Source organism: Haliaeetus albicilla, chromosome 13 (genome assembly GCF_947461875.1).
Source record: "Haliaeetus albicilla chromosome 13, bHalAlb1.1, whole genome shotgun sequence".
NCBI classification, from domain to species: Eukaryota; Metazoa; Chordata; class Aves; order Accipitriformes; family Accipitridae; genus Haliaeetus; species Haliaeetus albicilla.
The window spans coordinates 12,278,803-12,295,583 of NC_091495.1; the positions used below are offsets into that span (position 1 = coordinate 12,278,803).

A 16,781-nucleotide genomic window follows, 5' to 3' on the forward strand; every position below is an offset into this window, starting at 1 on the left:
CTTCAGCAGCCTGTCCAAATGCTCAGCATGCTGCTCAGGTATCCCAGGACCTTCTCTCCTGTGGCTAGGCCCTACGTGTTTTGAAACTATTTCCAGACTACACTGAGTTGCACAGCTGGAGTGATCTGACTTGGGATTGGTGTCGTCACTTCCTTTCCCACCATCACCTTTTGGCTAGCACGTGCTAATTTCAAGTGGAAAAGGATGATGCTGGCCCCTGTAAAGACCCAGCAGCTTGTGGCCACCACTTCCCTTCGGAAGGCTCTAGTTTTGCAAGCTACGCAATGGCATGTGAAATATGGCACTAGCTCTCACCTCACCTTCAGCATCACTGCCAGCAGTTATAAGAGCAGGGGGAGAAAGAGAAGTACACCACCAGCCAAGCAGGAGGAAGAGCCTCTCATGTTAACCTCATTTAAGGCAAGAGCACTATCCCTAGCCCGGTGACACAAACACCATTTGATGGGAAATTATTCTACTCCTAATGCTGCCACCTTTGACAGCAGTCACCACAGAACCTCAGGATAAAAAAAGAGCACTTTCACAAACACCAGTGCAGAGCTGCACATCAAAATGCGATCTCCCCTCACCATTCAGAGGCCTGTGTCTGATGACTTTGGTAATCATCCACCTGTAGTATAGCCAGACCCTCAACTGCAGCAAGAAGATGCCTTGTTTCGAAGCAGATAGTGCTGGCCTGAGGTGCAAGGCTCCCCACCATGGGTATGAAAGAGCTTCCAGCTCTGCTGGCCTGGCAGAAGATCCTGGCCCCTTCCTCACTCTGCACCACAGGAAAACAAAGTTGCATCTCTGCACCATCTGAACGGACAGAGCTATGGTGTGCTTCAGGTCTCCAGTGACCACTGGTTTGGGACCGCATCTTCCCTGAAGCTGGGACACATCTGGGGTCATGCACATCTGGACCCAGCAGCAGACAGCAATGCAGAATGTGATCTTGGAAGCCTTGAGACTAAATTTCTTATTTTATATTAAATTTACATCTCTCAGAACTACAGCAGTGTATTTTCTTTATGCTTCATGTAATTTTCATGCACATTTAACAACAATTTTAGGAAGTAAGATATCCTATGAAAACTGCAAAGACTGAAGACTGCTTTTCCTGTTTGGGCACCAGGCTTGCATGTAACTCTTGTTATTAAATTGCTTTGAAAATCAAAAATAATTGACATTTTAAAAGACAACAGCTTTTATTGCAGTGCAAAAAGAGACAATTCTGAATAAAAAATTGGGCATAAGTAGAACCAGAAATAATTTCAAAGAGTGAAAAAAAATATGCATTATAAAAATACCAACAAAGTTAAAATGGACCCACAGCATGTACATGTAGCTGTGCTGGGCCTCACAGCTGACCACTATGTAAGACTGCAGCTTTCTGAGGGTCAATCCAGTGTGATTCAATGTTGCTGCAGCTCCCACTCAGGCTGGAAGGTGGCTCCCCAGAACTGCTACTTATAAAAGGGCAGAGGAGAAAATACAGCTTGAGAATCTTCAAAATGGCCTGCTGCTGCCATTACACAGCATCCTCAAACATTTGTCATCAAGAAGGCCCTCGAGGCTGCCGTGCTGTGCTAGAGGAGGAAAAGGAGGACAGCATTTGCTGCAGCTTGTTTTTCTGGAAGGTCTGCATACCTGTTTACAACCTCCAAAGCTGTCTCCACATCTCCCACTCCTATGGGTCACAGCAAGGCTTTTCACAATGTTTACAAGACCCTGTTCAAGTAAGTTCCCAGTTCATGGTCAGTCACAGTTGCAACAAGTTCCCTGTGCTGCTTTTCAGCCTTAAGAAGTCTTCTACCTGTCCTTAAGCCCTCTACCATAACCCTTTTTTAACAGTGCCAAGGGTTCCCCAAACACCTCCTCTTGTGCTCCTCTCTTCAGCACTCAGACTTGCCAGCAGCAAGGTGGTTGCTAAGGATGCTATCCTTGAGGGCTACACCGTTGGCTTTTTGTTGAGGCAAGAAAAGTAACAAACTACTATTGTTCTTTGTTTGGTTTCCATGGCATCAAAGACAATTTTTGCTTCTCAGACCTGGAATGCCAGGCCTTTGCCTCTAGGGACATCTGGTCTTCAAAGAGGCAAGGGCCTGGCATTTTGCATCGCAGAAGAATAACTCCCTTCCTTCTGCCTCAGGTCCCCAGAGAAAAGCTGCCATGCTTTATTGTCATGTGGTGCTCAGATAGCAAATGCATGGCTTGGGGTGCATTTAGCAGGCTTAGTCTTTTGAGACTGCTGCACATGCTTCAGCACACAGCTGGCAGCCTGAGCTTTTGGGAGATATGAGAGACTGATGGGTGCAGGACAATAATTGAACCTGCACTTCTGAGCTTGGCTCTTGCCTTGGTGGACATTTCTCTGGCCTGGTGGATGAGAAAGAAGATGTGATGTCCAAGAAGGCCAGGTGAGCCTAGTTTTGATGCTGATCACTGTGGTTGTTCCTTGTAAGGGCACAACAGGAAACACAAAGCTATCTACACCAGACATGGGTGACAAAGTAGTTCTGCCTTGTAACATCAGGTCATGAACAAGAACACTTTGTCTTAAATGCTGATGCTTGCTTACTAGTCAGGCCTCTTCCTCCAAAATGCAAACGGTCTCAGCACCTGTGGTGTGTTGACCTTGGCTGGACCCCAGATGCCCACCAAAGCTGCTCTATCACACCCCCCCTCAGCTGGACAGGAGAGAGAAAAATGTAATAAAAGGCTTGTGGGTCAAGATAAGGACAGGGAGAGATCACTCACCAATTACCGTCACAAGCAAAACAGACTCGACTTGGAGAAAATTAATTTAATTTATTACCAATCAAATCAAAGTAGGGTAATGAGAAATAAAACGAAGTCTTAAAACACCTTCCCCTTACCCCTCTCTTCTTCCCAGGCACAACTCCACTCCCGATTTTCTCTACCTCCTCCCTCCCAGCGGCACAGGGGGACAGGGAATGGGGGTTGTGGTCAGTTCATCACACATTGTCTCTGCCGCTCCTTCCTCCTCAGGGGCAGGACTCCACACACTCTTCCCCTGCTCCAGCATGGGGTACCTCCCACAGGAGACAGTCCTTCACAAACTTCTTCAATGTGAGTCCTTCCCATGGGCTGCAGTTCTTCATGACCTGATGCAGCATGGGTCCCTTCCACAGGGTGCAGTCCTTCAGGCACAGACTGCTCCAGCATGGGTCGCCCCATAGGGTCACAAGTCCTGCCACAAAACCTGCTCCAGCGTGGGCTCCTCTCTCCATGGGTCCGCAGGTCCTGCCAGGAGCCTGTTCCAGCACAGGCTTCCCACAGGGTCACAGCCTCCTTTGGGCATCTGCCTGCTCTGGTGTGGGGTCGTCCATGGGCTGCAGGTGGATATCTGCTCCACCGTGGACCTCCATGGGCTGCAAGGGGTCAGCCTGCCTCACCATGGTCTTCACCACACGCTGCAGGGGAACCTCTGCTCCGGCACCAGGAGCACCTCTTCCACCTCCTCCTTCACTGACCTTGGTGTCTGCAGGGTTGTTTCTCTCACATATTCTCACTCCTCTCTCCGGCTGCAATTTTTGTCGCACAACAACTTTTTCCCCTTTCTTAAATACATTATCCCAAAGGCACTGCCACCATTGCTGATTGCCTCAGCCTTGGCCAGCAGCAGATCTGTCTTGGAGCCGGCTGGCATTGGCTCTATCGGACATAGGGGAAGCTTCTATAGCAGCTTCTCACAGAAGCCACCCGTGTAGCCCCCCCACTACCAAAACCTTGCCACGCAAACCCAATACAGCACCCCCACTGCCCATGAAGTTCCCTGCACTGAATGATGCTTCCCATAACCAAACTGCGCTCTGCCCATTGTAATATAGGCACAGGTACTGCTAGGGTACACTATTGTCCATCATTTTCTTGCAAACCAATTTCAGTTAAATGGTTCAAACTGTGCTGAGCTAACAGGCATAACAGCACTTGGCCATGCTTCTAGTGTACTAACGCAGTGATTCTTCTCAAAGACTTAGTGTTCCTCCAGCATGGAAGAAGTGACGAGAGACCTTTTTACAGATTCATGTGAGCAAAGAAGGCATTGTACAGTGCGATTTAAACATTAGCATTTATATGTCCTATCCGAGCACCAGCATTTGACCGAGGGATGGTATCAGTCAGCATGACCTACAGCAGTAGGAAGTGCTAGTGGTAATAGACCAGCCTTGCCCCAGCAATACCAAAGGCATGTAAATAGCAGAGAAACACAAAGCTGGTGCAAAGTGATGGTGCAAGGAGGCATACACCTTTTACACTATAGACTTAATTTCTGCAGGAGAAGGACACAAAAAAATATTTGCATGTTTCCACTAGTATCTCCCAAGAATCACACTGTGTATAGATGCAGATCATTTCTGCATGGGGTGGAATAGTTTATATTGGAGCTTGCATGAATTATCTTGGGCAGTAAAAAAGATAAGCAGTAACTAAGGTGCCAGAATTCAGGTCTGCTCAGCAACAAACGTTCAGGAAGAGTCACATTCCTCACTTTCCTTCAGACACTAAGCCAAAGCACAGAGCATGCCAATTCTTAGTGGTTCCTACCACTACCTTTACAATAACTTCAGGAGATAAGTCCTTCTCCCAATTAACTTTCAGCTATTAACTCAGAGTCAAGCTGTTCTTTACCACAACCATCACGATCCATCAGTACCATCTGCCCTTGATGCCAGGAAATTCCAAAGCTCTAAGATAAAAGTCAAATTTATGCATTATGAAGAGCAGCAAATAAAGGATATTCAAATACATGTACAGCCAAAGCCAAATCATGGAAACGTGGGCGTTTTTTGTAAAAAGGAGAATAATCCAGGTGCACCATATTGCTTGTGCAAACTCAGATTTGCTCTAACTTATCAATTTTGAGTTTCAACATAGAAGAATGACTTTCTATTTTCACCACTTTTTTTTTTCTTGTCTTATCCCAATTAATCCTGCTTTCCTTTGGATCTGCAGAGAAGGCATGTGCCTTATTCAGTACAGCATGCAAGAGGGATCTATTTACCTCTCAAGTTCAAATACAAAAAATGCAACCTATCTCTTCCTCCTTCCCAACCACAATTAGTTTTTAAACTTATAAAAAGGCAAAAATAGGTTGTTGATGGGGGTTTTATCTTGTTCTGCAGTTTCCAAACACACTAAGGTTTTCTTTCAATATAGATTCTTCCCCATTTTCAGGGGTATTTGACCCAAAGAAAGACTACCTAGTAGGACTTCATATCAGTCCAAAATACTAAATTGTTCAGTACAATTCATGGCAGCAGCAAGACTTCAAATCTCACAAAATATATCCCATTTGGAACATCCTCAAAATTGTACCTATGGGCTCGCAACATAAAAAAAGCTACCCTTCAAAATAAGTGGTTTTGCTTTTTTAATTTATTTATTAGTCAGTCAGATTTTATAAGGCTTCCCATTTTTGCAGCAGTGGTCTCAAAGCATTTTTAGATCTGTGCAAAATAAGAAGCAATAATCTTCTGCCCCTTTTGTCCTCACTTGATATAAACATAGAGAGACAGGAAGTTGGTAACTTTTATATTTACTACAATAGGGTGGTCATCAACAATCACACACAGTTTAGCATGACTGCAGTAAAAGTCTAAAGTAAGTCCTAAAGGAACTGTTTGGGGAAGGGCAAAGTAGAAATTGATAGAAGGTATCTTGGAACAAGCTTTGTTTGTCTTTTGTACAAGTGCAGATAAGGGTGTTTCTGCTTAAGAAGGTGGGAATTACTACAGAAACTCCTCAAAAATCAAGAAGCAGCTGATCACTAACGCATATCCAAGAGAGACATTTGAAGGGATCAGGAAGAACCTTTGCACAATTAAGTACTTCTTTAATGGGAGATTCATCTCATTCCCGCCACCACATGCTTGACTCACTTCTGAGACACCATTATGTGCTAGCCTAAAGAAACCAACAGCCTTCTCTCTCCCTACAGGACCAAGCAATATTCTCATGGGAAAGTCAAAAGAAACGTTATATTCTAATGCGGTTTTTTGCTTTACCTTTAAATTCTTTAGCATGATTAAAAATGTTTACATCCTCAACTGTGAGAAGAAGGAAAGCATAAGGAAAAAAAAAAAGGCTTGGATGAAATCAAGCACTTTTCATAATGCTATGAAATGCAACCAACAAGGATCAGACAAGAATGGCAACTTAACAGAAACATAACATCAAAATACTTTTCAGGTCTCCTGAAAGAGAAATTCTAGACAGTTTTTGAACCTCAATCTTGAATATGGTTTGCTCAAAGACAGGACAATTTAATTATATCAAATTCTGGTTCAAAAAAGAGAAATTAAAGCCTACCATAGAAACAGATGCATCTTCAGAGGATTTACGGTAGAAGCTGGAAATTTTTTCAGCACGCATAAGGTATTCTGCAGTCTTCCTTTTCACTGCTTCTCGACGAGTTGGACTTGATTCACCTCAATGGAGAAAAAGAAAGTTATTTTTTCCATAGAGAGAGAGGTACTAAGTAATCAAAGCACATGACTGCTTTGATTCTACCTTTTTGATTTCCTCTGGGTTATTCATAATCAAACCTACAGATATGCATCCTACAAAAAGCAAATACTATGATCTCAGAGTTCTACAAAAATAACAATTTAAGCCTTGCTATAGACTAAAGTAAATAAAAAGTCATACTTCATTTTTCTGTGATCTGGTACATGTTCCTATGGTAACGTAAGTAAGAACCAAAACAAACCACTGATCTGAACGTTGTACTCCAAAAAAACTCAATTAGGGAAGACAATAAAACGTTTACAACAAAACAATAAAAAAACTTGGGATTTTCCTCATGTTTCTAACACAGGCTTTCCTAAGTATAAAGGAAAGCCAGAAAGGCTATTAATAGCCAGAAGGCAACATAAGAGACACCAAGAATTCTTGCTCACAGCTTTCTGATGCTAGCTGCTCCTTGCCCGTTGGCGTGGGGTGACAGGAAGAAAGGAGTAAGCACTTGTACCAACTACTTTACTTCCCAGATGGCTGAACCACCACTGTGTTATGTCTAATCTAACCAAACTCTTGCAAGAGGCGAGAATCCTGTGATACCGCGCAATTTCTGTATTCGCTCTAAAACTTACAGTTTATGTTTAGGCATTCACATCATGAGCAGTATATTGTCATAATAGACTCAATTTGTGATGACAACACCCAACCAGTCAACTGCTAAGCAAAGATAAAAAGACTGTGAGCCACAATTGTTATAACAGAGAATTGAGATTACTATGCTAAAAAATAGAGACAACTGTCCTAGAAGAAGTCTGAACAATAGCAGAGACTTCATATGGCCCCAAGAGTCTCTTCCAGCCCTAACTGAGGCCATCCAAGACTTGCAGAAACACAGCCTTGGCTGTGACAGGCTTCTGCACCAACAGGTGCAAGCCAGCACCTCTCACAAGCCAATGCTCAAACGGGGCAAGGAACTGCAAGGATATCTGCCTAACAGCTACTCAACATGAAAGACAAGGCAAGGAACAGGAGAGGTAATAAATTAAACACAGAAATACACAAACCCTAACCAACAGCAGATAACAAGAGACAATAACGAAGACTAGAACTCATAAGACACTGATCAATAGGCCATGAAAGGAACCTCCGAGTGTAACCTTGAAGAAGTTCAACCAGAAACCTGGTAACTGATAAGAAAAAAAAACAGAATTATTGTGAGTTATCAAGAATGAGTCTCATAAAAAAAACCAAACTTATCACAGGATGTCCGAGGAAGAACTTACTGTGTAAATACTTGCATGCAAAACTTATCGTGGGAGGTTTCCAGGGGTGATTGTGGCAATGCGTAAGACATTGCAAGATGTTTAAGAGCAGGATTAAAGGTGAGGAAAGGGAGGGGTCAAGGTGGAGGGGGGACACAAGTATGAGAAAACAGAGGTGGGAATTTCATGGGTCAATTGTGTATACAGCAGCTGCTGGCCAACACACTCGTCTGACTGAGCCCTGTACCTGACCACCACTGTCTGTCTTAGCTTCTCATGAAACTCTGTTCCTCACTATTTCCTGCATTACTGTGCTCATTATTCTCTGTACATAAGATATGCCAACAAACTTCAAGCCAGATAAGCAGTCAAGTCAGACAAAAATATCAGAGCTGGACCATGGACCTTGGGGCCAGCTATCAGAGACCTGAACAGTGGGTCTTTCCCTGACCAGCAATACTTCAAAAGAGGTTGGGCTGTTCACACTGCCAGTGGTTATGTTGGTGTCTGTAAAAGCAATATCCTTCTGCCTGTGTCAATGTGTTTGCGGTCAACCATGTTCATACAGAGTATGTGTGCACACATGCAAGCCCCTCTCAGAAATATGCACTCAGATTCACTACTGGTAGGACCCAAAAAAGGGGTAAGCTGCAGCCACGTGTCTCCAGCAGCTCAGGGCAGGAAGAATCGCTCTGATCCTTCAGTCAGGCAGATCTGGCTAGCTTTAACACCGGCTCCTTAATAAAGGAGAAGGAACAGGTTGTCTGACTGTTCAATTTTCCCAGAACACTTTCTAGATGGCAGAGAATAATGAAAAACTAACTACGAGGTCTCTTCAGAAAGTTCATGGAGAGCTCCTCTGCTGTAGGCTCTCAGAGCTGCTGTCTTCCCCCTGCCCCATACAAGAGAAAATGAATCATTGCTCTCACTTTAAATAATCCTTAGACTCAGAGTGTGAAGAAGGCAGAGGCTCTTTTCCACTTTATATTGCCATGGTCTACTACTAGTCATTTTAACCCTGTTATAAAATAAAGACTCGCCCCTCCCTTTCATATCATGACTACAAACTACCTAAACACACAGAAGAGCCATACAGACACCATCAAGAATAAGTAAAAGAGACTTATGATCTACTCCAAGCTCTGCTGTAAGTGATCTATTGCAAATCTTATTATCCACCTCATAGCAGGAGGGAAAAGTGATTGTCACCTCCTTGGACAGAGACACAGAGCCCTGCTCTGCAAAAACCTTTGACTACACCCAGTTTGAGATAAAGCTGGACAATCAGAAATTCAGTGCTCTTTCAGCATACAATATTATGGATATGTACCAATTTCTCAGTAATTTCTCTCATTCTAAAGACAGAGGGGACTTTGTACCAGGTCCAGCACCTCTTATATCAGTCTCTACTTGGTAGGATTCTCCTGGTGAAATTCCCCTGGATGAGACTGCCAGTCTTACTCCCATCCAGGATTAAAAAAAAAAATCAACACTCAATTGTTTAAACTTGGATTTGGCTTTATCAGAAGAGAATAGATACACAGTATTTTGCAAGTGTCTGTTGTAATTTCTTAAACATGACTAACACTCTTGCTTTCATCTCTACCGTTAATCTTACAGCACCATAAAACTTTCTTGTGCCGATCCACTGGTTATCACCCACATTCTTAGACACATGAAGTGGCAGTTGCTCAGCGAAAACAAGTCATCTGCGCAGCAACAATAAACTCTTCAGCCAGCGTTTTCTTCAAGCAGACTGGTAGAAAACTGCTAGGTTAGTGTCTAAGGCTATCATAAAAGTCAAGCTCACTGCTTAATTGTTAGTTATGTGTATTTAGTTTGGATGCTTATTGCCTTTTTTCAATGCTTCAGTAATTCTACGGTAATTAACGCAAACAAGCTAGGATGTCCCCTTAGAGCTGTCTTTGTTCTCCCTACTTTCATAAAACATTAATTTCAGTTTTCCTTCTACTTTCCTTCCCAAATAATTTGTTAAATAACATTTGCAAACTGTTCACTCATTAAAATCTTCAGCCATAAAAGAGGGTGTGGATTCACAAAACAATGTTTACTCAAAGAGTTCTTCCATCTTATTTATGAATAAGATCATTAACAATTCAGTCTCTGAATACTTTAACAGGTGGATGTTTGAGAATTGGATTTACGGATGTAGGATTTTGGCTTTATTCTTTACATTAGTTTATCCAAGAAAGTATAAAAAGCTACATTCCAATACAAATTCCCATTTAAACAGCCAAGATCTCACAAAAATCTGTAAAGAAATACAGGATATGAATTTAATAAATAAATAAATAAACGTTACTTAAAAAGCCTTAAACACAGGGTGTTGAGTAATAATAAAGAGCCCATTGAACTAAAAATAATCTTTAGCATTTATGCCAAATTTCAGGTCACAGAACTCTTCACTTAAAACCAAATGAATCACTAAGACACAGTACTAGAACAAATCCTTATATTTGACAGATGTTAAAGCTGTGATGCAGACTTTATGCATTTTTTTTTAAATGCAATATTACAATTTGCTCTGGGATAGTGTTTTTAGTTACGCAAAATGTGTACTGTCAAAAGAATAGACTAATTTACTCCTAGTTAAGAACTTTTGATTTAAACATTGTGTGAGCATATTGAGCTCCTATTTCCATTCTGTGGTTAGCCCACAATAATCTAAAAAGGTATCTCTCTTTAATTACAATTTAAACTTGAAAGGCACTTTTCTTTAAATGGCACCAAACAGGAAATGTTTAAACTGTGTCAAAGCCTTTGATGAATCTTTACAACTGCTCATAAAAGATCATCCTGCTTAAAATAATATTGATTTTTCATTTATTTTCCTAGATACTAGAAGATTTACGTTTCATCTGATCAGGATCAAAGCTTCTCCCCCCTCCTGATCACTGGGATTAAATCACCAATGTCTTTTTACACGTTTAAAAACTACACTGCTAAAGCAAGATAATAAAAGTGTAGCAAGGCTGATCATAGAGACCTTAGAATAAAAACCCCTCAAGATTCCCCGTCTCTCTCCCTCTGCATTTGCTACAGAGCAGCTGTGCCTCACACAGATTCACATGAATGAAAATATTAAGGCGAGAAACCACCCACTTAGTTTATTTTCCATATGACTTTCCTGTAATTATTTTGTAAACTGTTCACACAACAATATATAAAAACATCTGCAAAAACAGGTAATTAATGTGTCAAGCCAAACTAATGCATTTTTTATGGTGTCCATGCTTCGTCAACTGTAATTATAACTCTTTTTAAGCAAATGATGATGTGTTTGTTGCAATGTGCAAGTGGTTATTTTAGATGCTCTGTTTACTATTACTGCAAACAGAATATAAAAACTCTACAGCTACTTTGTTGCACATATAAGCCTTCATCTACACAAGCACAAGCAGCCTGCTCCCTCATTTTCCAAAGGCTTTGCCTATTTCAAAGAAATAAAAATATCTTAAAATGGAAATTGGCTTTGGAGAGGCTGACCAGGCCACCCGCTGACCAAAGTAACAGTAGCCAGGACATTAGGACAGCAGCCAATGATTTAAAATTTGTTCTTTAATTTTTATTTCTAAGGACAGCTCAGCTACCATATATTTACAAAAACAGACGTTCCTAACAACATTCAAATGATCTTGAGGATTTGATAGAGGAAAACCACAAATATCAGAATAATTGTGCCGCTGAGTTCATCTGTGACTTGCCTGCTTGTTCTCCCATAGTCCACTGATTTGAATGAAAAATACAGAGAAGCAGCACTTCCACAGAGTATGTACATAGCAGTAGCACCTGGAAAACTAGCAACATGTTTGTTTGTCTTCTACTCTAAAGAGTCTTCTACCCATACCTCATAGCACCCCAGAAGAGTACATACCTTTGAGGGATTAGATAACTCAATGTTGAAGTGTTAAGTGTTCAGCTCAGTCAAATGTTTATTCAGGCATCAGATCTTCTGTAATTCTATCATATAGGAAAATTACTTATGTTCAGATAGTAATCGCAAAAAACTATTGGAAGGGGGCCATATCCAATAAACTGAAACAAACAAACAAACAATGTCTGGGCAGTAAGGACCATGGAAAAAAATCAGTCCTTTTCCCCCAAATAATGTGGGGTACTACTAAGAGAACACATTTCAGATGCACAGAAGTGTTGTCAAACTTGCTCTGGTCCTTAACTATTCTCCTCCACAGATCCAGGATGAAATCATGTGGAAGATGTGTATCTTACTGGATGGTAACAAAGATAGCTCTAGTCACCATTTGCCACTAACACATACAATATCCCACATCCAGTAAGTCACAGTATATAGCACCCACACAGGAATTCAAGATATTCCTTCCTTCCTTCCTTTGTGTCTGACCACCTCCAAATCATCCCACACCAGGCATTACTGCACTCCCTACCTAACTAGCTGCTTGACCAGGACATGGATATTTCGACAGAAAAGGTAAGGCTAAAAAGTTAGCATTACCTGTCCCAATCCTCTACAACCTCCATATTTCAAATCTTCCAGCTTTTCTCTCAAACTTACTAAAAATATATGTGGGCTGCCTTTATTTAAAGAAGATATCAGAAGAGATCTGCTTCAGGAAGGAATGTCCTCTTGCAGAACAGGCTACAAGAATTTGTGGGAGACTGCCTGTTGTGCTAACCCCAAACTCCATGTTCTTAACAATTTAAACAGTAAAACTTTCTCTAAATACTGAAATCTTCAATGAAACATTTATAATTGCCAAATCTAACAGCTATAATACCATTTTTTATTTTTAAAAGTTTCTTTATCTTCTTCACAGTCTTCCTGCACATATCACCCAGCTGGATTGCTGAATTTTTCAAAGAATTGCTCTCTATAAAAATGCAAGGGAGTAAGCCTTAAAAGATTTATTTCTTCTCGCAATGAAAAGAGGTTTAGCAGCACCTTCCTTATTAGTGGGTAGCCCAGCTGTTATTTTTGCCTAATTGGTTCAAGAGGACCTCTGTTCTTCTTAGGGCAAACACTTCTTACATCATGTGAAGCAGACTCCTTTGTCCATATTAGCCAAACAAAAGCTCAGGCACACCATAAGTGACAATGCGACTCATAATCCAGCACAGGTTTGTGACCACTTTGGACACAGTTTTATAACCCCAAAATTTATTTCAGGAAGGGGAAGAGCTGCTGATTTTGGAACAAGTCTCCACCAACTTTCACAGGAGAGTGGGTAACCTTTAATTTTCAAACAATTACTTAAGTGAAACGTGGCAGGTGCTGGGGTAGATCGACACTTCAGCATCAGGAAAGATGCTATAGATTTTAGCAGCAGGTGGCAGTTTGGAATTGTGAAATAAGCCCACTAGCTCATTGTCTCTAGTATGCTATGTATTATATTAATGATGAGTTCCTTTGAGGTGGTGGCCAAATTCTGCAGCTGAAAAAAACCTGTAAATATTTAAAAAAATCAGACCAAGTTCAAGCCCATTATGGTAAAACAGTTTGAAGTGATTTTTTTTTCCTTTTATTTTTTTAACATTTTGAGAGAGTCAAAATTTATTAAGATGCACCACATTTATCACAACCCTTCTTTCTTGCTTTTTGAAGATTCACAGAAGTACTGTACTCTAGCAACCAAGAAGAAAAGCCACTTAAAAATTAAACCTCTTGTGCTAAAGCACAAATGCGTGACAGTGAGTGAACACCTAAGAATTCTTGTTCCAACTTCCCAGTGTGTTCATAACTATTATGTCTACACTTTATACATCATCTTCATTGCAGGTTGCTCGAGACACAGATCTACGCTTCCTCTGAAATTACCAATTCCGCATCCTGTAGAAAATCTAAGGTTACACACCACTGGCATAAATACCTAGGTGAACACTTCTCTGGAAAAAAAATGTTGGCATACGTGCCAAAGTTAAGATTACATAGAAGAATGGTGTGGGTGAAATGTGTTTTGAGTGACCAGCAAAGCAGGAGTCAATAACACTCAAGATGATAAGAAACATAACTTTCCAGAAACACCAATCAACAAACATCTGTTTATAGAGAAAGTCTCATGTTAAATCCACAAGGTTGTGGTAGCTTTTCATGTGCATGTATGACTATCTGTAAAAAAACTAAAATGAACGGTCACACAACACACACCATTTCAGGGAGGAAAAGCTTAAGTTCCCATCCATCTGCTAGAACTTGTAGCCTGCAACTGCAAGTTATTTCACCAAAGACCTCACAACATAAGAAACATTCTTGACCACTTTCCTGTAAAACTACATAAGAATAAGGGGGGAGGGAAACACCTTGAGAGTGTTGCAAGACAGGACAAGCAGTGGCATCCTAGCACAGATAAGGAAACAAAATGGTGACAGCAGCAGCAGGTCCTCCAACACAAGCACCACAGTAACAGGAGGAGAGCACTGACAGTCAGAGCAAGGAAAGAAGTTACACTGGCCACCACCACAGAGAAGAGGAAAAGATTTTCCAAGTTCTCTGCACTCTTCCTTCTTAACTAAAAGGACAAGTCCAAATTAGAATCAGCAACCACAAACATTCCCTGTTTCAGAGCAGAGGGAACACAAGCACACAGACACCTACCCCTTCAAGTAAGAACATGTTACTGCAGTTTGAAGCCTAAAGTATTGCAGAAAGAAAAAAAAAAGACAGATGAAAAAACGATTATGAGATTTATCAATCCTGATGGTCTAATAGTACTCATAAATGTAATTCATACGTACTTTTATATAGTACTATGGGAAATGGTATCTTTCCATGAGCAATCACTAAAATCTCTACAACAGAGGAGGCAGTGGCAAGCCCTGTAGAGATCAAACCTATACTAGTCCTTCCACGCAGCTGTGAAGCTAGAGAGGCTATTTTAGGATACTGGAAGGGAAAAGAAGGAAAGAGGACAGGAAAAGAGAAAAGGAAGATGTGAAAAGAGAGAAGCTGTATATGCAAGAACTGGTTGCGGGGCAGGGATGGGGGGTAGGAATCAGAGCACTGATTATCGTGCAGCATCATGCCCTTAAACATATGTCAGTTAAACCACGACAACATATCTATGTAATTTTTGTATTCCAGCTAGTAACTGGCCTCAATTTACCTACACTGCCCAAGGCATTTAATTCTGCAGCCAGATACTTCAATTTTCTCACCTAAGGCACTGTAACCTAGATCAGTCTGTTCTGCCTACACCGTATGCTGGAATAAGTGTGGCAACCCTACTAGGTCTTCTGATGGGAGGTCAAAACCCCACTAGCAATAGTCAAAAAAAAATTAACGCACTTTGCTGCAGCTAAGTGCTGGCTAACAACAGCTGAGGTAAAAGGCTGTGCAGGTAGGAGCAATGTCTGTCAAAGAGTCTGGGTACAAGCAGCAACCTGGCAAGGAGCTGCTAGAAGGACAGACTCAGAAATCTTGGAAAGGTCAGATCAACACCGAGCCAATGCAACTAACTGTGCCCCCCAAAAGAGGGAATAACGAACAGATTTTTAAGGCCCACCTCATCACATATTTATTCATTCTTTAACAGCCACGTGCTAAGCAACCACATTCGGAGTCATCTCTGCATCATGCCCTACATGTTGGCTTACAGGTATTGCTACAATTCACCTTTACACGCACTGTAAGGCTCTAAGCTGTGCAGCAGGTACTGAGCACCAGACCTTTATCAGCCTCTTGGTGCAGAGAAGTCTTGCAGTTTAAGAGGAACTTTGCCTTGAGTATTACTTTACAGAGCTGAATCTGGCTGTATTTATACATTAACCAGCTTCACCATGCTTTACTGGTAGATGCTGTATTTTACTGCTTTGCCATGATGAAGTGTCTAAACCCAGTACTTTCGCATACAGAATGACACCACTCAGGGTGATCCATCCAGCACCTACTGCACAGTGATGGATCCCACAGCACTAATCTGCTCTGAAGCTCTATATGGTCTGCAGTGGGCTTGGAAGCCAACACATTTCAGTTATGAACAGCTCATAGTCCATATTAGCATGGGTTTCAGCACCACTGGCAGCACAGTGGTATCAGATGACTTTTTTTTTTTAAGCAAACCATAGTATTTCCAACATCCTTGTCAACAGACAAATCCTCTCACAAACATCTAAGCTTCTGAAACAGCAGCTGTGATTTCAAGGTTGTATGAAGCACAAGGAAAAAGAGCGCACTTTGTATGGTTGCTTAGAAAGCCCAACCCAAACAGTCCTACAGCATCCTCACAGTCCAATAGCAGGAAACAGAGATGGTTTTCAGCTCCTTTGGAAGGAACCAGGGCAGGAAGTTTTTGTCTTGACCGATTCCAGCCTCAGGGGAAGCACAAAGGTACAACAGCAAATAAGGTGAGTGATGATACACCGTAGGAGCACAGAAGTCTGAGATCAGGTGGGGGAGAATTACAGTTCCATCAGTCACCCTGTCATTAATCTTTCCCTATGGGGCCCAGCACAATTCTAAGGGCTTCCCTGCAGGCATCAGCTCACACCCCAATGCATCTTCTCAGAAAACAGGCCTGTTGTTTCCTCAAAGACACTGCTCCAATCAGCCACAGATGCTGGGTGGCCAAGAAACTGCCTAAGAGATTGTCACTCTCAATGAGAAACACTACTCAGAGGACTTAACCAGTGAAAGGAACTTAAAGTAGCTACTGTGTTGTAACAGAAGTTCTCTTCCTAAGTGCCATTCAATGAACAAGCAAAGGTGCTTTTCACTCTGGAAGCCAGAAATACACTTGTGGAACAGCCATGGCTGTTCCCCTTTTCATAAAGTACTGTCTTCTTGGCATTCTGTCAAGCATGCTCCTGTTTGCATCCCTGGCTCCATCACAAGTTCAAATCATAGCCCATCATAATCCCAGTAATTAGACACAAGTTGGTTTGTTTTCAGTATATCCAAAAATATCATCTAGTTGTCCAAAGTATTCCCAGCATTTCATTGTATATGCATTTCTGGGTTAAAAGTCAAAGTCATTTTAGCAAGGTTCCAGTAATTTGTGTAATTTTTTTTCCAGCTCTGTTTACTGGATAAACATTAAA

General features: G+C 41.5%; 1 protein-coding gene across 9 annotated transcripts in view; it reads right to left on the reverse strand.

The window, feature by feature from the left end:
* RPS6KC1 (ribosomal protein S6 kinase C1) overlaps nt 1-16,781 on the reverse strand; it is a 93,079-nt gene that overhangs the window by 45,152 nt on the left and 31,146 nt on the right. For all 9 annotated transcript variants that reach the window (XM_069800156.1, XM_069800157.1, XM_069800152.1 and 6 more), the window contains one exon: nt 6,337-6,455. In XM_069800156.1, coding sequence (XP_069656257.1) covers nt 6,337-6,455 — 119 coding nt within the window. The remainder of the gene's footprint in view (nt 1-6,336; nt 6,456-16,781) is intronic.